The following is a 26,412-nucleotide window of genomic DNA, read 5'->3' on the forward strand; positions in this document are numbered from 1 at the left end:
CAACAAGATTACAGAGTGGTCTAGTTTTGTTTTGATCCATCACAATCAGTCTGTTGATGTTTTGTGAAATTGTTTATGCTCAACAGGAGAACACCAAGACCTAGCTGTGTGTGCCAGGCCAACTCTTGGAAGTCAGTGGCTGTTTTTGTCTTTCTCACATATCAGTAAGCATCAAACATCCCATTCTAGGGTGCAGGATCTAAGTCACCTTGACACAGAGAAGCAGCCTCAATTTCCATCCCATATGCAAAGCTTCAGATAAGTGACTGCATTCCACATCTATCTTAACCTTGTAGTTTCCACAGAAACAGAACCTTGGGGCCACTTTGCAGTCCAGGCCAGATTATGACCCCTTTACACACAGCTGTGCTTTGCTTTGAGTCTATCAAAACACTGCTTCATTTAAATTTCACCTGAACTCCACCCCTTCCCAAATCACATGGCAAACTTTTCCTCTTGTGACAGGCCCCAGGACTACACTGGTGTGCTATCTATCTCCTTCATTGCAATGAGTCAATAAACTTGACTTTGGTGGAATTATATGTTTGTCCTTGGTGATGTGAGGCTGACTGAGCTAGAACAAAACTATATACAGTATAATAGACATAAATGTTATGGAAAAAATAAAAGCAAGGAAAAAGCAGTGTTCGGGAAGGGAGAGTGTGTGATTTAAGTAGGGTGCTCAGGAAAGTTCTCATGGATAAACTGACGTCTGCGCAAGGACCTAAGGGAAGTGGTGGACTTCCTAATTGGCTGAGTATCTGTGAAAAGGAGCAGTCTAGGAAGAAGGAAAAAGTGCAAAGGCCCTGAGGAGAGGGCATACAGGGCATGTTCCAATCACAGTTGCGCAGCGAGGCCTACCCTGACAACCTCTTTAATTCTGAAACATACCCCTATCCCCACTGCTACTCTCTTATCCTGCTTTTGCTTTTCTCCATACAAGTGTTCAAGATATGATCTGTGTTTATTATGCTTGTTTTCTGCTTCCGCCAGGGCAGGCATCTTCGCCTGTCTCCTTCACTGACGTAGCCCAAGCTCCTAGCAGTGTGGGGCACACAGACGAGGCTCCACTTGTGGACAGCCACTTGTGGAAGCACGGAGCCACTTGTGGAGGTACGGCGGCCTGGGGCTGAGCAAAGAGAGAGGTTAAGGGGAGGAGGAGGAGACCCGGTCACGCGGGACCTTGGGGGCCACTAGGAGGAGTCGGGAGCCTCGCGGACCCACCAGGAACTAGCCTGGCTCGTGGGGACCGCAGGCAGCCACACAGGCCACGGCCCCCCACCACCGTCGACGTCATACGCGTCGACGCGCGTGCGCCAGCAGCGCCCCAACAAGGCGCCCGTCTGATTGGCCGCCGGAGACTCCTAGAGGTGGCATTGCGCACGCGCGCCCCTTCGCTCGAGACTGGTGCTCGTGGGTTTATGTCGCTCTCCAGCTTCCGTCGTCTCGGCGGCACTTCAGCTTCTCATCCAGAGTGCTAGTTCCTGGAGCTCGGGATGTTCCCGGAACTCAATAACCTTCTCAACATCACCCCCGACAGGGCGGAGCAGGTAAGATGTCGCCCGGCCCGGAAGGGGGCGGGTCCTGGGAGCGTGGCGGCTTACTGCATCCGGGACGCGGCCCGTCCGAGCCGATGGGAAAGGCGCGGAGGCCGCGGGCACTGGGCGCCTGGGAGTTGTAGTCCGTGGTGGGCCGACTGCGGCTGGAGCTGGAGACTTGCGCCCGCTGAAGGTGGGCCTCTAGACCTTCTCGCATGCTCTGAGAGGCTGTGCGTGCCTTCAAAGTCCCTAGGAAGCATGTTCGATAATTGGGTTGGCTTGTATTCACAGACATGTACCGGGGAGCCCTGCGCGGGGTCACTGGGTGGGGGATCCTAGGAGCCCAGAGGAGAGTTCGATTCTCCGCCATCCTAATGGGAACAGATGCTTAACCACCTCGGAGCACTCGGCATGCTGTATTGAACGCTGCTCCTCCTCTTACGCTTTATCCTCGTGGTCTCTAATTGAGCTGGGCAAAGCTGCAAGCAGCTACCATTGTGCTGCATCAAGTCCACCTTCGGCACCACAGCCCGGCTACTGTTTTCTCCACTCCTTCTCACCTCCAGATCTTTCGCACTTTAACGCAGAGGTTACCCCTTTCAAGAGCATATCTTGTCTTTTTTCATAACCTTTGTCTTCCTAATGAAATGGTAGGCTCCTTCAGGCAGCCAGGATACATGTGTGTAAAGCCTTTTTATGACCCATAGTGCCAGGCAAATTGTAACTCTGAGTAGATCTTTGTGGAATTTAGTTGCCCAGCAGTGTGTCCAAGTCTCCAGGTGGCTCTGATTACCTTGCCAATTACTGCTGGCACTTTCAAAGTTCTCAGAGTGAGGGAATGGAGGATTCAAGTGGGCACTAGGGAATGACAGCACTGGGAGTAACCCTCAAGGTCTGCCGGTGCGATCTTTCATATTTTATAAGTGAAAAGAACGAATGCCCAGAGAAGATAGGCACTTGCCTAAGGTCACATGGCAAGGAAGTGGCATGTGTGGTACCACGGGATCCTGACTTTCCCTCTCACTCACAGAACTAGAGATGGCTGGAGCAGGGCAACCAGGCACTGCAGAGACCACCTTTAGAGGTCTTTCCAGGGATCTTCAAGATCAGAGCTCTGACTGAAGCTGGGCCATTGGGAGAATTTTGTTGTAGGTCTCCATCAACAACTACTGCCTCTCTTCTCACCTACCGTATAGGACAGAATGGCATCAGAATTCGAAATAGGAAGTTAGATCAGAAAACCTTTTTGAAGGTCCCTTCCAATCCTGACAGTTTTCATTGTCGTCTGATGGTAAAAGCATCCTTTGTTGAGGATCTAATTCTCCCTAAGACTGGTTCCTGATTACTAAGGTGAGGAGTGAGAAAGAGAAGGAATTTTATTCTGTTTTGCCTTGAGAAAGTGGAGGCTGAGGTATGCTTACCTATCATGAGTAACTTAATACTGATAACTTTAGTAATTGATTTTTGCATAATTTTAACTTATTTTCTTTTATGAGTAAACTTAGCATATATATCATTAAAAATTACACTCTGTAGGTGTATTAATTTAGGGTAGATCTGATTGACTAGATGTCTACACTGAGTTGACCTTTTTCCAAGGAGTCTAATTCACCTTTTTGTGTTCCTTGTCACTTTCAGGGGAAACTGACTCTACTCTGTGATGCCAAGACAGATGGCAGTTTCCTTGTGCACCACTTTCTCTCCTTCTACCTCAAAGGTATGGGACTCATTGATGCTGTAGAAAAGAAACCCAAAGCAAAAAATCAAACAAAAACCAAAACTGTTTCAGGAAGCAATGAGAATAGCATTTACTAGCCAGGGCTTTGGTGTTTGGGTAACCAGGGCATCATTTTATTAGGTAACAGATTACTGGACCATCTTGTTCCTTCCCCAACCCTGCCAAAGAATGGCATGTGCTCACTGTTTCCATGTCCTATCTTCCCCTTCCCCACACACTGTGCAGGCACTGCCTCAGGGAGGTCCTTTTGTGGCCCCCTGATTTAGTTGCTCCTTAGTTCTTAAGTATCTTCAGATCTCCGGGTACTTGGCACTGTTGACACTTGGCTGTGGTAGTAGATGCTTCCTAAAGAACATGGCCACTGCAGTTTACATATGGAAATAGATTAGGAAAAGAAAATAGCCAAATGAAAAAAAGACTCATTTATTAGTGGATTCTCCTTGAGCATGTACTTTGCAAGGCTGGGATACAAGCTAGACGTTTGGCACTCATAGTCATAATAATAATAATAATTCAGTTTTGAAAGTGATTTTCTTTGTCAGATGATGTGATTGTCAGCATTAGAAATAAGCAAGAGAATCTACAGATAAATTGTTAGAATTAATAAGTTTCAGTCAAGTAGCTGGCGCTTCTTTGTGCGTCTCTTATTTCCTCTTGGATAAAAGACCAGTTTTACCCATAATAACTAAAAATAAGAAATTAAAACATTTGAAAAAGAAAGACTGGTTAAAAAATCAGTTGTATTCCTATATACCAACAATAAACAGAAAAAAAGACATAATTTATTTACAGTAGAATAAAATTAACTACTTAGTAATACATCAGACAGAAATACATCTCAGAATGATTGAAATAGGCATAACTTAAATAAGAAAAAGTACATCTTAGAATCAAATTGGGTATGTCAGGGTGCAAGGCCTTTGGGTCTCTAGATCTGCCTCAGTGCTTTTGTTTCCAGAGGTGTGAAGTCTGAGAGACTGGTTGTAAGTAGATTTATTAAAAATCATTTTATTTTGTTTTCTAGCTAATTGTAAAGTCTGCTTTGTGGCACTCATCCAGTCCTTCAGCCACTACAACATCGTGGGACAGAAGCTGGTAGGTATCTTAGAACTCTGTGGTGAGGTTCCCTGAGTGAGTACATGTGTCACGCACATGTGAGCATGGTCCAAGGCTGGGCTTTCCTGTTTGGGTTGTAGAGGACTTAGCAAAAGAAGGAAGAAGGAAATCTTGAGATTCTGAACTCCTTATCTGAAGAGCCATGGCAGCATCTCAGCATGTTTTATTAGTTGAGAATTTGTAGAATGAGGCCTGCTGTTTGTAGATGTTAACTAATCAAACACTTCTCTACTGATTCTGGACCAGTTAAGGGTTTCTCCTTCTCAGTGTGGGCTTTAATCTTGATTCTGCTGGGTTGGAGATTGCACCTTACTCTGCTGTGAATTTGGGTGCCTCCTACTGTCTTTCCCTAAGTCTAGGGCTTGAGATCTCAGTGTGGGGAGAGGCACTTTTGTTGCTTGCCCCTCACCTCATCAATGCAGGCAGAAAAGAATAAGATGGCCAAGAGGCTGGTGAACTTCTGACCTAGCCTGGGCCATTATCTATGACCAGGCGGACTTACTTACTGCCTGGAAAAATGGGAGCCGAAGGGAGATGGGCTGTTTTTTTTTGTGGGCGGGGTACAGGCCACCCTTAGAGAAGGAGAGAAGCAGGCCACCCATCAGCAGTGATGTTTAAAAATGCCAGTCTTAGTGTTGGGCCAAGTCACTGCCTCTTCTCTGTTGGGGAAAAGTAAATAAGGGGGTGAGAGAACAGTAGACTCTCTCTTTCCCATCCTTTGCAGAGAAGGAAGAAGTTCCTGAGGTTGGGACATGAGCTCAGGGAGAACAGTCATGTCAAGAACACATGTTACATTCCGTTACTTTTTCTTTTTTTTTTTTTTTTTAAGACAGAGTCTCACTCTGTTGCCTGGGTTGGAGTGAGTGCCGTGGCATCAGCCTAGCTCACAGCAACCTCAAACTCCTGGGCTTAAGCAATCCTACTGCCTCAGCCTCCCCAGTAGCTGGGACTATAGGCATGTGCCACCATGCCCAGCTGATTTTTTCTATATATATTTTTAGTTGGCCAGATCATTTCTTTCTATTTTTAGTAGAGACGGGGGTCTCACTCTTGCTCAGGCTGGTCTCGAACTCCTGACCTCGAGTGATCCACCCGCCTCAGCCTCCCAGAGTGCTAGGATTACAGGCGTGAGCCACCGCGCCCCGCCACATTCCGTTTCTAAAGCATTTCTCTGTGGCCATAGCATCTGTGTTTCTGGGTGAGAAAGCTGTGTCCAGATTGGCTACTTTTTCTTTTACTTTTTATTCATCATCAACATGGCCAGAATGGCATGCACAGTACTTAGCATGTGAACTACTAGGGTATGAGCTTCCATACTCGTGGCATATTATTATATTCACATAAGAAGACTGGTGATGAGCATGAACAAAGCTGAAGATCAGGAGTCTTTTTCTCTGTCAGGGGTGGCTGTTGGAGCAAATGGTGTTGGATAGTGAGGACATTGGGCATTTGGTGTGTGAGTGAGCAATTGAGACCTGGTCTAGGGGCATGGACAGTCTAAAGATTTCCATGTGACTTGTTTCTGCACAAATGGAGCAATGGGTTGCATATTTATTACTAGAATGCATCACTATCCCTAGGGTGTTTGTTGAAATGCAGATCCTGGGACCTGCCTTCGTTCTGGAGGTCTGAAATTGGGCCCAGGGATCTGCATTTTAATCAGGTATTGCAAGGGATTTTTAATTGGTTGGTAGTTGACAAAGAACCATATTTAAGAAGTCCTCATCTAGAGCAGGACTAAATTTCTATATTCCCTGTTTCTTAAAAACAAAGTTTACTGGAACACAGCCATACTCTTCATTTACAAATTGTCTGTGGCTCTTTTCACTATACAACAACAGAGATGAGTGTATGCAACAGAGATTGTATGGCCTGCAAAGCCTACTTAGCCCTTTACAGAAGAAGTTTGCTGACCCCTGAACTAGAAGAGCATCAAGAGTTCATGTTGCCCTTTCATGGGAACACTTTGGTTCAAGGAAAAGAGAAGAGAAAACTTACTTATCATGAGTTCTTATTGTATTTCAGGCAGCCTGACAGTTGTACTCCATGAGTTGTGTTCTTTAAAACCTCAGAACAACCTTGAGGTCCCATGTCAGTGATAGGTAAACAAAGCCAAAAGTCTGGCTCTTTCTCCTACAGCAGCATTTTCCAGACTTTGATCATTCACCCATTGTCTTGTTTTTTCTTTCCTTTTTTTTTTTTTTAAGAGATGGGTTCTTGCTATGCAGTGGCCTGATCATAGATTACTGTAACCTTCAACTCCTGGGCTCAAGTGATCTTCCTACCTCAGTCTCCCAAGTAGCTGGGACCATGCCCAGCTAATTTTTTTAAAGAAATGTTTTGTAGAGATGGGGTCTTGCTGTGTTGCACAGGCTGGTCTTGAACTCCTGGCCTCAAGTAATCCTCCTGTCTTGGCCTCCCAAAGTGCTGGGATTATAGTTGTGAGCCACTGCATCTGGCCTCCCACTGTCTTATTAATATTATTTACTTCTTACTTGCTTTAAAATGTACTTAATTTTATAAATACAGGCATTTAGAAATGAAACTTTGTATTACTATTGTAAATTAAAAACAAGTATTAGATAATCATAAAAATAGATATATAAACAAAAGAATGTAAGTTTTTTTAAAAAAATTTGACAATTAAATGAAAATACACATCTGAAAACAGAATGAGGACTGTGGAATGGGAGCACCCAGGGGAAGGAAGACAAAGTCCATATGCAGGGTGGATAGGTACACTTTTGCAGAGTTTGAAATACGTCTTGTGCCCTTTTGTGAGCTGGCATCTGGCCTTTCTGATGGGTTCCTCACAAAGCACAAGGTATCTTACTCTCCTCTTTGTTGTGTTTAGGGTGTCAGCCTGACCTTGGCTCGGGAACGTGGACAGCTTGTGTTCCTTGAGGGTCTCAAGTCCTCAACTGATGTCTTCTTCCAGGCTCACGAGGAGCCACACCCGCTGCAGTTTCTCAGGTCAGTCAGCCTCAGCCCAGCCCAGAATTGCACACTTGGCAGGTGGGCCCAGGCAAAGTTGTGGTGTGATGTCTTCTCATGTGTGGGAGGACAGAACTGGCTTTAGGAGTTAGCTCTTCACTTGGTGTTGCAGCATTATCAAAAGCCCTTGGCTCTTATCATGGGGCTGAAGGTGTACATTTGTCCCAAAAGCTATAGAAAGGATCATTTGCTGGGAAGATGGCAGAGTAATATGCTTTGTTGTTTTCTAACCCTGGCTCAGATCCCTAGTCTACACCTTTGCTTTTGATCTTGGCTTAAGACTGGGGTCAGCAAATAACAGGCTGGGGGCTAGCCCCATGTTTTTGTAAATAATGTTTTATTGGAATGTAGCCACATTCGTTTGTTTGCATATTGCCCCTGGCTGTTTTTGCCCTACAACGACTAAGCTGAGCAGTTGAGACAGAGACCATATGACTTGCAAGCCTAAAATATTTACTCTCTGGACCTTTAGGAAAAAGTTTTTTGTCCCTTGGTTTGATATTTAACATCAGGCATCTGAGATTGTCTTTCCTGCTTTTTGTTCTTTTTGAACATCAGCCAGAAACCTGGCTCTGTGCGGCCTCCTCATTTGGCTGCTGTTCATCCTCAACCACAAAGGAGTCCACACAGGAACCCTCCCTACTGTCTCGTCTCTCAGACACACCTTTATGCAGTGGCTAGGAGGCCATGCTCCCTCACCCTGTGTGTGTGACTGCATACACACGTCCCTTAGCACCTCTGGGGTTTCTTCATCTGAATGCAGGGGCAGGTTACACCTCCTCATCCCAAGGTGTGGGGAGTTGTTGTCCTTGTTAGTGAAGATAACCCAATGCCAGGACTCAGCCCTGGAGCGTGAGGCAGTGGGGCAATTGCCCTGGGCCCTGTGCTCTGTTCCTGCACCCACTGCTGGGAAGTGACTGCTGGGGGTAGTCAGTGGGGAAGATGGAGGCTGCATGCAAGCAGCCCTTAGACCACTGCCCCTTACCACCACGGCACCCAAATTGCAGTTTAACTTTTTATAGCCATGTATGACCTCCTGGGAAGGCTTCTCTTGCCTGCCCGATCCAAGTTAATCTTCTAGATCCCTTAAGCTCTTGGGTTGAGAGGCTGTTTGGTTTCTCTTAAGGGCCCTGGGGTCTGTTTGTTTTTGTGACCCTCAGTTTCTAGCACAGTGCTTTGTACCTAGTAGCCTCAGGAAATATTTGAATTAAAGTAAAACTTACTCCTGCACCTGTCCATGCCTTTCCTTTCCAACTAGATTGTGAACCCCTTGATGCTAAGGACTATGATATGGTTCTTGGCTTCCCCCAGCCCCCTCTTGTGGTGCCACTTGGTACCTGATAAATATTTGTAGAGAGAATGAACTCTGGTGACTTGTCCTATCTCTCCAGGGAGGCCAGCCCTGGGAACCTGCAACCATTGTTTGAATTTGTGAGGGAGGCCCTGAAGCCTGTGGACAATGGAGAGACTGCGTGGAGGTGCCCAGTGCTGCTGGTGGACGATCTCAGTTTGCTCCTGAGCCTGGGCATGGGGGCGGTGGCTGTGCTGGACTTTGTTCACTACTGCCGAGCCACCGTGTGCTGGGAACTAAAGGTACTAATGGGACTGCTTTCTGTGCTCCCACCTGTGACCTCCAAGAGCTCAAACTGGTCCAGACCTCACTTGCTTGCCGTGATCTTTTTATTTATTTGCTTGGGGTTTTGGCTTTACTCTGGCAGGTTCAGAAATCTTTTGATCCACACACTTTCCTCCCTCTTACTTGCCATTACTAAAAAATAAAGCCCTCACATATAAAGGGATGTGTTCAGTGGGGCTGGTCACATGTGGTATTGCCACAGTCCCAGCTGTGCCATACGTGGCCCATGTGTTCTGGGCCAAGTTATTATCATCCCTGAGTGTATTTTGTAGATCACCTAAGATAATGGATATAACTACTTTAAAAAATTGTAAATTCAATACAAGTACAGGATATAAAATGTTACCTTTATTATAAAATTATGAGACAAAAATAGAGATTTTTGCCATAATAGAGTGTTTTTTTTGTTGTTGTTGTTTGTTTTTTTTCTTTTTTGTGAGACAGGGTCTTGCTCTGTTGCCTGAACTAGAACTCAGTGGCTTCATCATAGCTCACAGCAACCTCAAACTTGTAGGATTAAGCAATCCTCCTGCCTCAGCTTCCCGAGTAGCTGGGACTATAGGCATGCACCACCACACCTGGCTAATTATTTCTGTTTTTTGTAGAGATGGGTTTTGCTATTGCCCAGGCTGGTCTTGAACTCCTGGCCTCAAGTGATCCTCCTGCCTCGACCTCCCAAAGTCGAGGCATAATAGAGCCCAGCCCATAATAGGATTTTTAACAATAATAATAGACCAGCCCATAAAATAGGAATGGCTGTGATGTCTGCCTCACAGGAATTTAGTGAGATGAAGCTTGTGACATGCCAGCACAGTGTCTGGCCCATGGTAGCCACTCTTTAGTATGCCATGATGCAGCCTGTAGGAATGTGTGGACATTGGCCTGGTGTGGTCAGGCTGAGTGTGTAGAGCACTGAGAGGGAGAAGCTGAATGAGTTAGCCAGGGGTGTGGGTATCCAGCATTGCCTCTTGGGCACTTCCTGTGTGCAAAGTCCTGCCTGAAAGCTGTGTTCAGGGAACTTCTAAGGCTGTCCTAGCTACATTCACAGGGCCAGGAACCAGGATGATGTGGAGAAAATGGAAGGAGGAGGAAATGTAAAGGGCTTGAAGGACACATTCAGGGTTGGGGGTGAGAGAAAAGTAGTCAACGTCACCTTCTGGGCTGGGCGCGGTGGCTCACGCCTGTAATCCTAGCACTTTGGGTGGCCGAGGCGGGAGGGTCACTTGAGGTCAGGAGTTTGAGATCAGCCTGAGCAAGAGCAAGATCCCGTCTCTATAAAAAGTGGAAAAATTAGCCAGGCATGGTGGCATGTGCCTGTAATCCCATCTACTTGGGAGGCTGAGGCAGGAGAATCACTTGAGCCCAGGAGTTGGTGGTTGCAGCGAGCTATGATGATGCCTCTGCACTCTCGCCTCGGTGACAGAGTGAGACCTTTCTCAAAAAAGAAAAAAAAAAAGCCACCTTTTGTAGCTCAGCTTGGTCTGTGACCTGCTACTACCTTTCTTTTGTAAAAATATTTCTTTTAGTTGAAAAAGTAAAGCTTGGGCATGGTTAAAAAAAAAAAACGAAGAAGAAGAAAGAAACAGTATAAAGGATCCTTTAGCAAAAAGTTCTAATTATCTCCCTCCCTCCAATGTCTATATCCTTGTAGAGAGTCTATGCTGTTATGAACATATTTGTATGTAATTTGTCTCCCTGCATTTTTCTTTACATTACCGGTAACTTGCCACCCATACTGTTTGGTATGTCTTTTTTCATTTAATAACACACAATATATTGTGTTGTCCATTGCCCAAAAATAACACATGGATCCACTTCATTCTTTTTGACAATTGAGCAGTATTCCTTTGAAAGAACTTATTATTTTTTATTTTATTTTATTTTTTCATTTCTTAGTCTCATCACAATAAGAAGGACTTATTATTCAAGCTCTCACCTTTCAGTGGGGTTGCCCTTCCCCTGCATTTCTGCTTGGCTAACCCCTCCTTGCCCTTCAAGACTCAGCTCAGATGTGACCACCTCCTGACCTGCTCCTCTGGGCTAGACAGGGTGCCTCTTCTTTGTATTCCTCCAGCACCCCATGCTTCCCTCTCTCCTGGCCTTGTGATCCTGTATTATCAGCATCTGTCTGTCTCCAGAGCCCACATCCCTTGTCCCTTTCCCCACTGTGGAGTCTGGTACACAGGAAGTGCTCAGAAACTTTTCACTGGATAAATTGGTGCCTGGCAGAATGGTAACAACATTCAGGAACTCAGGAGTTAGCTAATTTTGAAGACCACAGGGTAAGCTTGGTTTAGATGAATTGAACTGGAAGTATAGGTTGGAGTAGATAATTGGAATGAGGGTCCAGGAGCCCAGGTAGAGGTTTTTCCCACAAAGGGGCTGGTTGTAGTGGCAGCAGAGAGGGTGATCTTTGAGAGAATGTGCAGGGGAGTGGAGGTACTAAGAGGCTGGTGCTCCCTGACTCTGGGTGTCCCTTCCAGTAAGGAGCAGGTTTCCATCTTGTGTCTGATGCAGGGCAACATGGTGGTTCTTGTGCATGACAGTGGAGATGCTGAGGATGAGGAGAATGACGTCCTGCTGCATGGCCTCAGTCATCAGAGCCACCTGATCCTGCGGACTGAGGGCCTGGCCACCGGGTTCTGCAGGGACGTGCATGGGCAGGTACACAGGGGCTGGGGTCAGGGGGTCACTGGGCAATGAGCTGCTGACCCCTGTGCCTTTGAGTCCAGACTGCACGGGCGGGGGGGGGGGGCGGCGGAGATTATTGGGCCTGAGGGATTGTCTGGTTGGGATATTCCTTCAGGTTGAGGAGAAACCTCAGAAATTGTGTGACTGCAAGTCAGAGACTTGCTCCAGATGGTGTTTTGCCTCATGGACCACTGCACGTTTTCCACAGTGGTCCCATTTGTGACCAAAGTGAAGCTCTCCTAAAGAGGAGACAGCTGTCTAGAGTGGAATGCAGGTGCCATGCTATCAAATATCTGCAGAATTCCCCTGCACTATGACAGTGGGCTTTGTATGTTCAGGTCATCACTGCTCCTTTTAAAATAAGCACTTGGGGAGGCCGTACCCATGGACGAGGGTTGCTGCTGCTGCCACTGCTACCTCTTACCAGAACAGTTGGAATACCTGGGCAGACGCTGAGAGTGCTGTCCGGGAAGGGGAGCCAGGTTCTACCCCTCTGAAGGGGCTGCTGTCTGGTTCTGTGCCTTCTAAATCTTCTCTTTTGGAATCCCCTGAGCCTCTGCCACAGATTCCAGGTTAACTTCACATTGACCACTCTTCACTCGGTGTGGGTGGTTGGGAGTCTTGGCCCAGAGTCATTGAGAGGCAGATCTGGTGGATAAAGCAGAGGAGCAATGCTGTGTCTATGGTGCCTGTGGCGTGCCATGAGGACATGACAAAAGGGCGTGCTGGGCAGCTGCGGTCTCAAGCCAGTCCCCCAGAGCATTTTAGTCAGTGAAACATCGTCAAAAAAAATGTCTAGCCTTCCTGAGCCTCTGCATTGAATGTACAAATCCTAAAGTGATTTTAAAAATTAGTCTAGCCAACAATTATAAAACCAGGCACAGAAAAAAAGACCAAAGGGGAATACATAAAGCACTATAATGGTTTTTCTCTGGAGGACTTCTTTTCCCCTTCCTTTTCTTTCTCTTTCACATTTTTCTGTAATGAGCAAATAAGGCTATTGTAATGGAGGGGGAAACCTTTATTTTTCATTAGCTGGTAATGAGCTTTATTTTTCAAGTTGGTCCCATTGCTGCATGGCACGTCTGACTGCGATCTCACAGACCCCTCCGTTGAAGGTCACAGAGAAGGCAGGGTGGGGTTCACAGTGGAGCGGGTGCTCAGGGTGGCTGCTCCTCTCTCATTCTTCTCTGTCTCTGTAGCTGAGGATCCTGTGGAGGAGGCCATCGCAGCCCACAGCCCAGCGGGATCGGAGCCTCACTTACCAGTATAAGATACAGGACAAGAATGTGTCCTTTTTTGCCAAAGGAATGTCTCCTGCTGTTCTGTGACCTGATTTAGGGGGGCTGAAACTACCTTGGACTGTTTTCGCATGTGGAAGATAAAGCAACCTAGCAGGAATGGGTCTTCACACCTTCGTAGTAGTATTACAGGCTGGACTGGCAGCTCTGCTGTGACTCAAGGAGGGTTGAATGGTGGGATGATGGTGTGCCTTGGCCCCCCTGGGCCCTGTTCAGAAACAGTGAGGCATGCATGACCCTGCCTCTGCCGAGAGAGAGGCTGGATGTTGAATCCCAGCAAAAGGGGTCCTTTGGAGCCTTCATATAAATACACTGTAGCCCCAACTGCCCATTTTTGGTTGTTGTGCCTTTTAGAGCCAGAGTGGGTATGAACGTGCCAGCCAGGAGATAGTCCCGGATGGCAGGTGTCCAGGGTGATAACTAGAATAATCATAGCTGGAATAAGGTATTAAGTTCCCACATCGGGGCTTCCTCTGGGTTGTGTCTTTACTCTTTTTTTTTTTTTTTTTTTGAGACAGAGTCTTGCTCTGTTGCCCGAGCTAGAGTGCCGTGGCATCAGCCTGGCTCACAGCAACCTCAAACTCCAGGGCTCAAGCAATCCTCCTGCCTCAGCCTCCCGAGTAGCTGGGACTACAGGCATGCGCCACCATGCCCGGCTAATTTTTTCTATATACATTTTTAGTTCTCCATATAATTTCTTTCTATTTTTAGTAGAGACGGGGTCTCGCTTTTGCTCAGGCTGGTCTCAAACTCTCTGAGCTCAAACAATCCACCCGCCTCTACCTCCCAGTGCTAGGATTACAAGAGTGAGCCACTGCGCCCGGCCTTTTTTTTGTTTTGCTTTGTTTTGTTTTAATGAGACAGAGTCTCGCTGTGTCACACCATGTAGAGTGCAATGGTGTCATTGTAGCTCTCTGCAACCTCAAATTCCTAGGCTCAAGTGATCCTCCTGCCTCAGCCTCCTGAGTAGTTGGGACTATAGGTGCATGTCATGATGCCCAGCTAATTTTTCTATTTTTAGTACAGACAGGGTCTCGTTCTTGCTCAGGCTAGTATCGAACTCCTGAGCTCAAGCAAGCCTCCTGCCTCGGCCTCCCAGAGTGCTAGGATTACAGGTGTGAGCCACCTCACCCAGCCTGTCTCTTAATTTTCATCTTCATCCTGCAGAGGTATTTTGCCTTTAAGTCCAGTGAAGAAACAGGTTTAGAGAGGTTTGGAAGCACACGCAAGGCTGTAGAGCAGGCTGTAGGTAATGGGACATGACTCCAAATTCCACACTTGCAGACTGGAAACCAGAGGTGTGACCCTTTGGCTTCTGTTTCTGTGGTGCCTTACCCATATGCTGACAAGTCCTAGCTGTCAATGGTCTGGCACCAGGGCCATGGTCACTTGAAGCCCTTTAGAGGGCGCAAGTGTGTATGGCCTTGGTGAGAGGAGTAAGGGATGCTCTTTTTGGCAGGCAGGATGGGGCCTTGGTGAGAAGCTGGTGCCTTCCTTACCTGTCAAAACTACAGGAGGTGAGCTCTTGCCTTAGCATCCTGTAGATGACAACTGGTCCCACTCAGTCCTTCAGTCAAGGTCACCTCAGAGTGACCAGGGGTATTTTCTTAAAATGGGAGCATTTTTTGGTATATGAATTATACCACAATGATTTTTATCTTAAAAATAAATAAAATGAAAAAACAATGCTATTTTGAAGTATACTGAGGAACTTTCAGATTTGCTGTTTAATTTTAACTTTTTTTTAAAGACAGGGCCTTGCTCTGTCACCTAGGCTGAAGTGCAATCATGTGATCATAGCTCACTGCAGGCTTGAACTCCTGGACTCAAGTGATCCTCCCTCTTCGGCCTCCCACAGTGCCGGGATTACAGGTGTGAGCCACTGTGTCCGGCCTAATTTTAAATGAAATGTAAAAATTTTACATTTTGTGTCTTTGTAAAAGGGAAAAATTTATCACTTTTCCTCTCAAATCATACTGACTATTGCGTAGGTTATCCCACTGAAACAGTAGTTGCTTTTATTCTCAAAATATTGCAGACCTCATAGAATATTTGAAAATTATGAGTATAAGTAACTTAAAGAGAAAGTAGTTATTAAAGAATTTAATGATTTTTTTATTGATATGTCAGCATTTATGCAAGCTTCATTTGAGCTACAGTTTTGAATGGGCAAGGCACCATTTTTTACATGATGCGGATGTTGCTATCATGTTTCCTCACTTAGTTTTATAAATGCTTTCACTAAATTTTTTTTGTTTAATGACTGTTCAGCATTTTATGGTGTCATTATATTCTAATTTGCTTAGATATTCTGTGGGTGCCTAGGTTCTGGTTTTTATAGTTATCAATTATGCTGTCATGAATTTTATATACTATTCCTATTTGGGATTGGGGACAACTACTTGTTTCCTTAGAATGCTGACAAAACAGGTCACTCAAGGAACTCATGGAACTGACATTCTAGTGGAGGAGACAGACAATCAACAAAATTGAGAAGTGATATATGTAGAATTAGACCATGGTAAGTGTTATAAATAAAACAGAGAAGGGGGCTGGGTGCAGTGGTTCATGCCTGTAATCCTAGCACTTTGGGAGGCTGAGGTGGGAGGATCGCTTGAGTCCAGTTGTTTGAGGTTGCATGGTGATGCCACTGCACTCTCGCTGGGGTGACAGAGCAAGACTGTCTCAAAAACAAAACAAAAAAACCCACCAAAAACCAATCCTAAAGGCATCTGCAGTGTGGTGCAGTAGAGAAGGTGATGCAGGCCATAAAAATGATTCAAGTAATGTGAGGCTGATGTTCACAGGAAAGAGCAATTGTTTCCCCCTTTATTTGTTTTTGCTTTTTAGTTGGGGGAGAATTTATGGAGGTATTTGAACAAGACCTTGTAATGTTCCTATTTTGTCTATGACAGTATCTTAGCTCTTCAGGACTCAGAAATGTATTTTTCGTCCTCACTGGAATGAAGTTGCTATTCTTGATGAGGCTGAGAAAATGTTCGTCTTCAATCTATTGCCCCCTTTTTTAAGAATTTAATCAGTAATCATTATTTAATTCTATAGATTTTCTCAGTCTCATCAAGGTAATTGCAGTGTTTTTCCTGTGGATGTGATGAGCATTACAACATTGCTCTTTCTAATCTAAGCCTTGAATTCCTCTGTGTCTTATCTTACTGGTATTCATTGTATTTTCTTTAACCTCCTGTTTGTGTTAGGCTTGCTAAAGTTTTAAAATTTATTATTAAGACTTATCTATTAAAATACAGAAAGACTTACCTATTACTGTGATATTATGCCATCTGTATTCATGAGTGAAGATGACCTATAATTTTTATGTGTCTGTATTATTTTTATCAGGTTTGAGCATTATTTATTTATTTATTTTTTGAGACAAAGTCTCACTCTCTTGCCTGGGCTAGAGTGCTGTGGTGTCAGCTATGCTCAGCAGCCTCAAACTCCTGGGCTCAAGCAATCTTCCTGCCTCAGACTCCTGGGTAGCTGGGACTACAGGCACGCGCCACTGTGCCCGGCTAATTTTTTCTATTTTTAGTTATTTTGGCTAATTTCTTTCTATTTATAGTAGAGACAGGGTCTCACTCTTGGTCAGGGTGATCTCGAACCCCTGAGCTCAAGCAATCCTCCCGCCTCGGCCCCACAGAGTGCTAGGATTACAGGCGTGAGCCACTGCGCCTGGCCAGGTTTGAGCATTAGAACAATGTATGCCTCATAATCCATGTTGAAGAACTTACTGTTTTTCATACACTTTGAAATTCTTAATGCTTTTAATTCTAAGTTAGGACTTCCGTAGGTCAAGGTTAGGTAACTTTTGGGAGGTAATTAAAAGTTTTTTCTTTGTATTAGTCTTTATTTATGATTACTTTCTTTGTTGTGTAAGTTTTAGTGGTTTTTTTTCTGAAATATTTACTCATTCTATTTGTTTTCCTGAAAAAATATTTGTAATCATATATACAATAAGAGACTTAAACCCAGAATATAGGAAGAACTCTTATAACTTAATAATAATAAGATGCATAACCCAGGTAAAAAATGGGCAAAAGATTTGAATAGATATCTCACCAAAGCAAAACATAAGAATGACCAACATGCATATAAAAATGCTCAACATGATTAGCCATTAGGGAAATACAAATTAAAACCACAAGGAGACACCACTACAAAGCCAGTAAAATGGCTGTGTAAAAATACTGACAGTAACAAGTTTTGGCAAGGATGTGGAGAAATTAGAACCCTCATATATTGCTAGAGGGAATGTAAAATGGTACAGCCACTTTGGAAAACAGTTTGGCAGTCTCTTAAAATGTTAAATGGAGATTTACTATATGACCCAACCATTCAATTCATAGGTATCTCCCCAAAAGAAATGAAAATATAGGTCTACACAAACACTTGTATGTGAATGTTCAAAGCAGTGTTTATCTTAATAGCCAAAAAGTGGAAACAATCCAAATGTCCATCAATTGATGATAAAAATGTGGTACATCCATACAGTGGAATAATATTCAGCAATAAAAAAGGAATGAAGTACTGATACATTATACAACGTGTATGACCTCAAAAAACATGCCAGATACTAAAGACCATGTCTTATATGATTCAATTTATATGAAATGTCCAGAAAAGGCAAATCTGTAGAGACGGACAATAGATTAGTAATTGCCTGGGCCTGGGAGCGAGAATGGGCTCCACCAGGTTTCTTCTTGGGGTGATGAAAATGTTGTAAAATAAGATTGTGATGATAGTTGCACCATACATTTATTAAAAAATCATTGAATTGTATACTTAAGATGGGTGAATTTTATGGTATTTAACTTAATACCTGTTAAGGTTAGGATCCTGACTCCGCCACCTACAGCTCTGCTGTAGTAACACACAGGCCCCAAATCCCAACATCCTTCATTTACATTGCATGTCAGGGCCTACATTCTCCATGGGGCTTCTCATCCTGGGACCCAGGATGTGGAAGGAACAGTCCCAATATGGGACTTGTTCTCTGGGCTACGAGAAGGAACAAGAGGGTCATTCACACAAGCAGTGGCTCTTGAAACTTATTCTAGACCTGGTGTAGGTCATGTTCATTCACACTCTGTTACCAAAAGTAAGACCCGGGGCCAAGGCTGACAATGGAGAGGGTAAGTGCACTCACCCTGTGGGGAGGTTCCACAGCCACTTGACAGTGGGCAGGGGTGTGTGTATGATCTGCTTGTAGGGAAGCAGACACTGAAATAATTGACTATAGTGATCTTACTCAAGTTATTTCAACTCTCTGGGCCTCAGTTTCCTCACCTACAAAATAAGGAGATAGGAGTGCCCATTTCAGGGGGCTTATTGGGGTTGTCAGCATCAGTAAATGATGGCATATAAAGTAGGCCTAGTACCTGGTTTAAGCATTAGCCACTGCTGCTGTTCTTATCATTTGGCAAACTTTTACCCTACATGGCTCTACTCAAATAGCCTGCTCTTTGGTTTCCTGCCAACCAATTACCTTTCCCTCACAGCATTTGGAAGCTCAGTGGCAGACATTCAGGGGCTTTGGGGTTGGGTGGATCAACATTTGATGCTGCTGCTGCAACTTACCAGCTGTGTGACCTCAGGTAAGTTGTTAAAGCTCTCTGTGCTACAGTTTTTACATCCTTAAAATGGGGTTTATCTTACCTGCCTATAAAGATCATCACAAGGATTATGTGAGATGACATATTGTAAAGCCTGTCTCTGGCAAAAACCCAACAATCAATAGTTGGTCTTTCCTATTGGCTATTATGACTTCTGTAATAACCCTTACATTGCCTGTAAAGTTTGTTTAAAGGTTCACGTTAAGACAGTTAACTTCTCTAGTGAAGGGAATTAATGTATCCCTGGTCTCTAACACATGGTAGGAATTTGTGGGGTAATAAAGACATTGAATGAATATCAATGCAACTTTGAGATTTTAAACTATTATTATTGGTTTTTTTTTTTTTGAGACAAGGTTTTGCTCTGTCACACAGTCTGGAGTGCAGTGGCTTGATCATAGCTCATGGTAACCTCAAACTCCTGGGCTCAAGCAATCTTCCCACCTCAGCTTTCTGAGTAGCTTGGACTACAGGCATGAGCCACTATGCCCAGCTAATTTATTTATGTATTTCTTTTTGTAGAGATGGGGTCTCACTATGTTGCCCAGGCTGGTCTCAAACTCCTTGCCTCAACCAATCCTTCCACCTCATCCTCCCAAAGTGCTAGGATTATAGGCATGAGCCACCATGCCCAGCCTAAATATTTTTTAGTGACTGTATTGTGGTCATTAGTGTGGCTACCATTTACTGGAATCTAGGCATTTTACATGTGTTCACACTCCCAATTAAATTTTTTTCAAAAGCCACGGAGGTTGGTGTTCTTGGTTGCATCTTAGAACCTGCTTCCTAAGTCAAGATTCTCTGATGTTAATTCCCCCAGCCACAGAGCTGCTGTTTGTGTCAGAACCAGGATTTGAATCTAGGAGTGTGTCCCTGAAGCAACTCTTTCCACCCTATCTTGTTGTCAGCTGCTGTCACTAATGCTTAACTCATTGTGAGCACCATCCCTAGAGCAGATGATTGCAAATACAGAACTATGTTTCTGTGAAACAGCCCTTCTCTGCGATCATGACGGGCTGAGGCAATGGGGCAGTGAGCTGGAACTTGGGGTCTTGGGTCCCAACCTGAGGCTGCCTTGTCAGTTCTCATAGTGACCGTGGGCACATCTCCCTTCTGTAAAGGAAGGTTTCTACATTTGTAAAGTAGACTCAGTCTCTATCTTTCAAGATTGTCCTGAGGATTAATTAAGGTTAGGTTTGAGAATTGGCCCAGGGTAGAAACTCAAGTACTGGGAATTGTTACCATTTCTTGATGATTTCTAGGCTCCATTTAATTTTTAAAATTTTTGAATTTGTCTTTCTTATGCGGAACAATCTGAAGGAAGGTTGAACTGGCTAGTTAGGGCCACATGGAGCTGTTCCATCTGAATTATTATATGTAAAATAATGTCTGCAATATTGGGTATCTGCAACTTACCTGGAAATGCATAAAAAATAAGATGGATTGATAGATGGATAAAGGGATAGATTTTTTTAGACATGAGCTACTAATCAAAACATTAACAGCTGCAGAATCTAGGGTGTATGGGTATTTGCTGTATAGTTTGTTCAATGTTTCTTTGTTTTCATATTAAAATGTTGTGGGAGAAGCCATAAAATCATGGCCACCTCATTCTGCTCCATGGGGGGCATTCTGTAGCAGACTTACCAGGGGCTCATGAGCCTCAGTTCCCCCAGAGGCTCCACAGGGCTATTGGTGGGTCTTCCTTGTGTAGTGGAGGATTGTTACCTGTGGGTCAAGGCACAGAGGTACTTATAGCTAGGTTCTTGTCAGTTTTGGAGCCTCTTGTGTTTGGGGAAGAGTGTCCAGACTTTGCTGAGGGTCAGTCTCCTGCAAACACATGTTTGGTGGAGGGTTGTGTGGGAAGGGGTGGTAAGTAAGGGGGGTGACACCAGTTCCCAAGATAGTCTGGCTAGTGCTACCATGGAAGTTGTTAAAAGACAGGCTCCTGACTCTTTCTGAAGAAAAGACTTTGGTTCAGTGGGTAGAGCTCAGGAGGACTCTGATTTAACTTTAATATTTCTTAGGTGATTATGCTGTGAGGTAAGTTGGGAACCACTTATTTTTTTTTAAAGAGATGGGGCTGCCCAGGGTGACCTTGAACTCCTGGATTCAAGCTATCCTTCCGCCTCAGCCTCCCAAGTAGCTAGGTGGACTACAGTCACACACCAGTTGGAACCACATTGTTTTTAGGAACTTGGCAGTAAAAGAAAGAGGTTGGAACTTGGTCCTGTAGGGTCATGGTAGGTTTAATAAGAAAATTTAAAAAAACGAATAGACTTTTCTTTCTTTCTTTCTTTCTTTCTTTCTTTCTTTCCTCCCTCCCTCCCTTCTTTCCTTCCTTTCTTTTCTTTCTTTCTTTCTTTCTTTCTTTCTTTCTTTCTTTCTTTTTTTTTTTTTTTTGAGACAGAGTCTTTCTTTGTTGCCCTGGCTGGAGTGTAGTGGCAGGATCATAGCTCACTGCAACCTCTAATTCCTGAGATCAAGCTATCTGCCTGCCTAAGCCTGTTGAGTAGCTGGGACCTCAGGTGTGCACCACCATGCCTGGCTAATTAAAACATTTTTTTTTAGAGATGGGGTCTTGCTGTTGTACTCAGGCTGGTCTTGAACTCCTGGCCTCAAGTGATCCTCTCGTCTTGGCCTCCCAAAGCACTAGGATTATAGGTGTGAGCTACTATGCCTGGCTTCTTTCTTTATAGAATAACACTTCCCATCTGAAGCCAAAAGCCAATTCTGAATACAAGGCATAATCTTGAAGGTCACTTTGGGTTAAGGCCAATTGTCCCCATTATTTTATTTTATATTTTTGGTGAGACAGGGCCTCCTTCTGTTGCCTGGGCTAGAGTGCAGTGGTGTCATCATAGCTCACTGCAGCCTCCCACTCGTGGGCTCAAGTGATCCTCTTGCCTCAGCCTCCTAAGTAGCTGGGGCTACAGGCATGTGCCACTATGCCTGGCTAATTTTTCTATTTTTTGTTGAAATGGAGTCTTGCTTAGGCTGGTCTCCAACTCCTGGTCTCAAGTGATCCACCAGCCTTGGCCTCCCAAAGTGCTAGGATTACAGGCCACCATGCTTGACCCCCAGATTGTTTAACAGCATGACAACAGCATGGTAGGCAAGGAAGAAGGCCAGACTGGCAGCCTTGGAGAGGTAATTCAGAGTCAGTGGGAACCGGGTTGACTGAAAGCGTAAGACTCTATGAAGAAAGCGTAGGAGGGCAAAGAGGCTGCAGCAGCCAGAAGGGCCATCTCTGATTTCTACATTGCATAGGTGACTACTTCTGTACTTTTTGCATTGTCAGCGCTGGTGCCCTCTAGGGCAGGAACAGAGGCTGCTTTGTCCAGGTAGCCCCAGGGTGGGTGCAGGTGAGTGTCTGAGCGCCTCCAGGGCAGCAGGGTAAGGGCAACACTGACTCCTGACATTCCGAGACTGAGGTCCAGCAAAGGCATGACGTGGTGTGATCAAGGTTTCCCGGCGAGTGGGTCTACTGACAAACGCAACGGGCGGTACCTGGGGTTGGGCAAGCGATGGGGTGGGCCCCTTCCCCTTCTGTGAGACCCGGAAACAAGATCTACCTCCTGCTTTCAGGAAAACCAAATGAAGATGTGTGCAGTGTGCTCAGCTCAGCACCTGACAGAGTAAACACTCAATGAATGTAGCTACTGCTATTACAACAAATACCTGGTCCATGTGCAAAACGGTTAAATGCAGATCAGCAAATGGGAAAAACCGCAACACCCATAATCCTCCCACCCAAAGGTAACCATGACCACACAGCATCACCCTGGACCCTTCTTGCACTGTTTTTAACACAAATGGGATCATACTCTTCAGCTTGTTTAGAACCATCTTTCAAGAACGTCTTTCAACTGCAGTCTGCAGTCATAAAACTTATTTTTAATTTTTTTTTCTTTTGTACTCGGCCACTATACAAACGAGGATAAAACTTATTTAAGTGGCCGTGGAGAAACTCGTTTATCGACATAATTTATTCAACCCACCTATACTTGCGGTGTTATCTCGGCTGCTTCTAATTTTTTGCTGTTATGGAACAGGGAACACGAGCATCTTGTGCATGTTCTTCGTGATTCTCCAGGACGTGTTGTCAAAAGCTCCGGCGCGGGCCTGTTGACCCCGCCCGGCTTCCTGCCCCGCCCGGCCTGGGACAGCCCCCGAGGCCTCCCTCGGGGTTGTGTGGCGGGCGTCCGCCAGGGGGCGAGCGGGAGCCGCGAGCGGGCTGCACTGCGCATGCTTACGCCGCTGGGCGCACGTGCGGAGGGCGGCCGGGCGGGAGGGGAAAGGTAGGAGGTGAGAGGTGAAGGGGCGGGGAGCTCTGCGGGCCCTCGGCGACTTGGAGGGAGAAGGCGGGCGCCACGCACCGGATTGCGGTCCGAGAGCGCGCACGCCGCGCCCTGCCCCTGCCGCCGCCACCGCTGTTGGCACTGCCGCCGCCGCCTGGGTCCTGCTGTCGCCACAGGTACCGCCTCGCGCGTCCCCACGGCTCCTGCCCGCAGGCCTGGGCTTGGGCCTCCAGCCGCGCGGACTCGGGAATTCCGGGATGGGGCCGCCTGGGGCAAGGGTGCACGGGAGTGGGCGCTGTCCGGCAGCTTTGCGGGTCGGCCCGGGAGGCTGCATCCCTGCTAGGGGCCAGGGCTGCCGCGTCCCCACCCCTCCCGCCGCGCCCCGAGAGCCTGCTGCAGGGAGAGGGGCTCGCGCAGTCGCATCCCCTGGCCTAGTCGCCCGCCCGGGGCAGCTGTCGTTTCTAAAACCTGCTTTGGGGCTGTCTGGGTTTTCCAGCGTGCGGGGGAGAGCATGCTGTCCACGCCTGCCTCTTTTGGACGATCTGATTGAGAGGCAGCATGTGGCTTCCTTGCTGGGTCCTGTTTGGTTTCTAGTTTTCTGTATTGCTTGAATCTAAACTTTGTTTACTTATGTTGCTTCTGTTTACTTCTGAGTGGGTTTATTATCTCAGTATTATACAGGATTATAATATCATGATAGTGTTAGTTGAAAGGAGCCCAGAATCTAGACCGAATCGAAGAAAGTTGTGCAAGTGGAAATTCTGAAGGGGGCGGGTGAGTCTCCCTTAGTGCGGGTCACTTACTGCTCTACCTTCTGATTGTGGTGACAGAGCTGGGTGATTAAACTGGGGATTTTGTAATAATTCTTGTGAAGCGAACATAGAAAAGGTTTCCTTAATGTTGTTAGCTTTGTGTACGTTTCTTTTATTTGACCAAACGTTTTGTGGAGTTTGGTTATGCAGTGGCCTTATTAATGTGCTGCCATCTCAGGATATTGTGCTAAAGACTGAAGCTTTTATTAGGGAATCAAGATCAAGAGTGTCGGCCGGGCACAGTGGCTCACGCCTGTAATCCTAGCACTCTGGGAGGCCGAGGCGGGAGGATCGCTTGAGCTCAGGAGTTCGAGACCAGCCTGAGCAAGAGCGAGACCCCGTCTCTACTAAAAATAGAAAGAAATTATATGGACCACTAAAAAATATATATATATAAAGTTAACCGGGCATAGTGGCGCATGCCTGTAGTCCCAGCTACTCCGGAGGCTGAGGCAGGAGGGTTGCTTGAGCCCAGGAGTTTGAGGTTGCTGTGAGCTAGGCTGATGCCACAGCACTCTAGGCTGGGCAACAGAGTTGAGACTTTGTCTCAAAAAAAAAAAAGATCAAGAGTGTCTAGTTAGTGCGGTATGCATTTCAGGTATTCCTGAATGATGCCTAATTGAAAACCTGTATCTTCTAAAGTATGTTAAGATTTTAGGTGTTTTACACATTTGTAACATTCCTACTGAGCACACATGATATAAAAAACACAGTATATGTTAGTATGAATATATCTGCATATTCACTCTTTTGGTTGTAAATTTAAATTGAGAGCATTAATTTTCATGTATTATGAACTCATCTAGTGTTTGAATGCTCTCCCTTTTCTTTTGCTATTGTGGAAAAAACAGAACCTCCCCAGAGGTATCCTGTACTTAATAATCACTGGTTTGGGAATCCCCCATGCTCCCAGCCTGGATTAGTTTATTGTCACGAGGTGGGTAAAAATTGACTCCAGGTTTATGAATAGAAAATGGACATAAAGTTTCTCATTTGCCTGAGGTTACATATGAGCAAGTAAACTGTCCGGTTGGGAAAGGAACCATGACTGTCTGTGGTCCTCAGTGCATATGTATTTATTAACATTTGGTGGAAGATACTCTCAGTATCTAGCCATGTACATGAATGTGTTCCAGGGACCCTGGAATGACACAATGACACTTAGGTTCATGTGCTGTTTGCTTACTCTGACCATCAGTGACTATTTGCTGGCCACCATTGTTAGTTTTTACTGGCTGTGACAGGTACTGCATGTATGGTTTGGGGTCATCACTCACGTTGAACAGCTGAGATGACTCCTTAAAGAGAAACTGGGTTCCCAAGGTTACCCAAGCTTGTGTAATAAATGGTGGATCAGGCCTTCAGACCAGGGCTGCTGGACTCTGCCACCTGGGCTACTTCCATTATAACTTGCTACCTTCCTGAGTTAGCTAAAGAAACAAGGTCCAGGTGACTTCTTTTGCCACCAAAAGTAAAAATTATAGGTAATATTTATGGAGCATTTGAGCTGTTTAGGTACTGCGCTAGGTGCTCTAATATTAACTTATCTCACATAATCCTCATAATAACCAGATGAGATGACACCATTATCACCCCCTTCACAGATGAGTTTTAGCGACATTATCTGACTAGCCCTGGGTTACCTAGTGAGTTAGAGCAGCAGTCCCCAGCCTTTTTGGCATGAGGGACTGGCTTCATGGAAGACAATTTTTCCATGTGGAGGCGGGTGTGGGAGGTCAGGTGGTGACGCGAGGCCCTGTTTTCCTAACAGGCCAGAGATGTTACTGGGCTGTGGCCCAGGGGTTGGGGACCAAAGAGTTAGAGGCAGAGCCTGTGTGCAAACTGAGATTTGTCTGACGACAGAGTCCATGCTTTATGCTGTTCTTGCATCTGCTAGCTTCAGTCTTCTCTGTTGGTTGTTGGCAGGTGAGGGGTAGAGAAGAAGGTAGTAGGGGTGGGGGGAGGAAGCCAGTGTCACAGACTTGAGTGTGGGGATGGTGGAGATGGCAGTTGGGCTGCTGCCATTTGACAGCTGCTGCTTGAGCAGTCAGGGGCACTGCGCGAGAATGCTTGCAGGGTTGCTGGGTCCAAAGAGGGTATGTATAAGCATCAAGGGTGCATGGTTATCTCAGAAAAAAACAAAAACTAATTTTCATGTTTCTTTCAGTCTTATTTGATTTTTATTTTGTATTTTATAATGTATACTATATTATCACAGTAGTACATGTATATAATTTATATATAAATATACATATATTGGGAGTGTGTACTTGATTTTTGCTGTTGGGGGTTCATGACCATAACATTTGGGAACCACTGATACATTGAAAGCATAAAATATGCAAGGTGTTGTGCATTTGTTCCTGAGTCAGAAGTCTAGTGAAGTTTAGGGTAATTCCACATAATCACAGAGAATGGTATTTCATGTTACAACCAATTACAAGTTATTTTAAAAATTGCAGTCACGAATGTGAAAGAGGATCTGGTATTTCAGTAGTCTTTATGTCTCAAATATAACATCAGTCTTTTTTTTTTCTTTTCTTTTCTTTTTTTTTTTTTTGAGACAGAGTCTCACTCTGTTGCCTGGGCTAGAGTGCCGTGGTGTCAGGCTAGCTCACAGTAACCTCAAACTCCTGGGCTCAAGCAATCCTCCTG

The 26,412-nt window shown here is 45.3% G+C and overlaps 2 protein-coding genes across 4 annotated transcripts in view; both read left to right on the plus strand.

Moving 5' to 3' along the window:
- Positions 1-439: 439 nt before the first annotated feature.
- On the plus strand, positions 440-13,475 carry ELP6 (elongator acetyltransferase complex subunit 6). 2 transcript variants are annotated; one of them, XM_045530377.1, is made up of 8 exons: positions 1,061-1,113; positions 1,436-1,550; positions 3,177-3,255; positions 4,301-4,371; positions 7,247-7,365; positions 8,778-8,979; positions 11,540-11,686; positions 12,916-13,475. In XM_045530377.1, the coding sequence occupies exons 2-8, from the start codon at positions 1,497-1,499 to the stop codon at positions 13,042-13,044; spliced, it is 801 nt and encodes a 266-aa protein (XP_045386333.1). In that variant the 5' UTR covers positions 1,061-1,113; positions 1,436-1,496; the 3' UTR covers positions 13,045-13,475. The 2 variants fall into 2 exon arrangements, with proteins under 2 accessions (XP_045386331.1, XP_045386333.1); XM_045530375.1 differs by having other exon boundaries at positions 440-1,550.
- Positions 13,476-22,951: 9,476 nt separating this feature from the next.
- The window catches only part of LOC123623331 (SREBF chaperone), a 57,456-nt gene continuing 53,995 nt past the window's right edge, over positions 22,952-26,412 (plus strand). Inside the window, exon 1 of one of the 2 annotated variants that reach the window (XM_045530382.1) lies at positions 22,952-23,121. The gene's annotated coding sequence lies outside the window, so the exon portion shown is untranslated. The remainder of the gene's footprint in view (positions 23,122-26,412) is intronic. The other variant, XM_045530383.1, reaches the window with a different exon arrangement.

Source organism: Lemur catta, chromosome 18, assembly GCF_020740605.2.
Source record: "Lemur catta isolate mLemCat1 chromosome 18, mLemCat1.pri, whole genome shotgun sequence".
Taxonomy (NCBI): Eukaryota; Metazoa; Chordata; class Mammalia; order Primates; family Lemuridae; genus Lemur; species Lemur catta.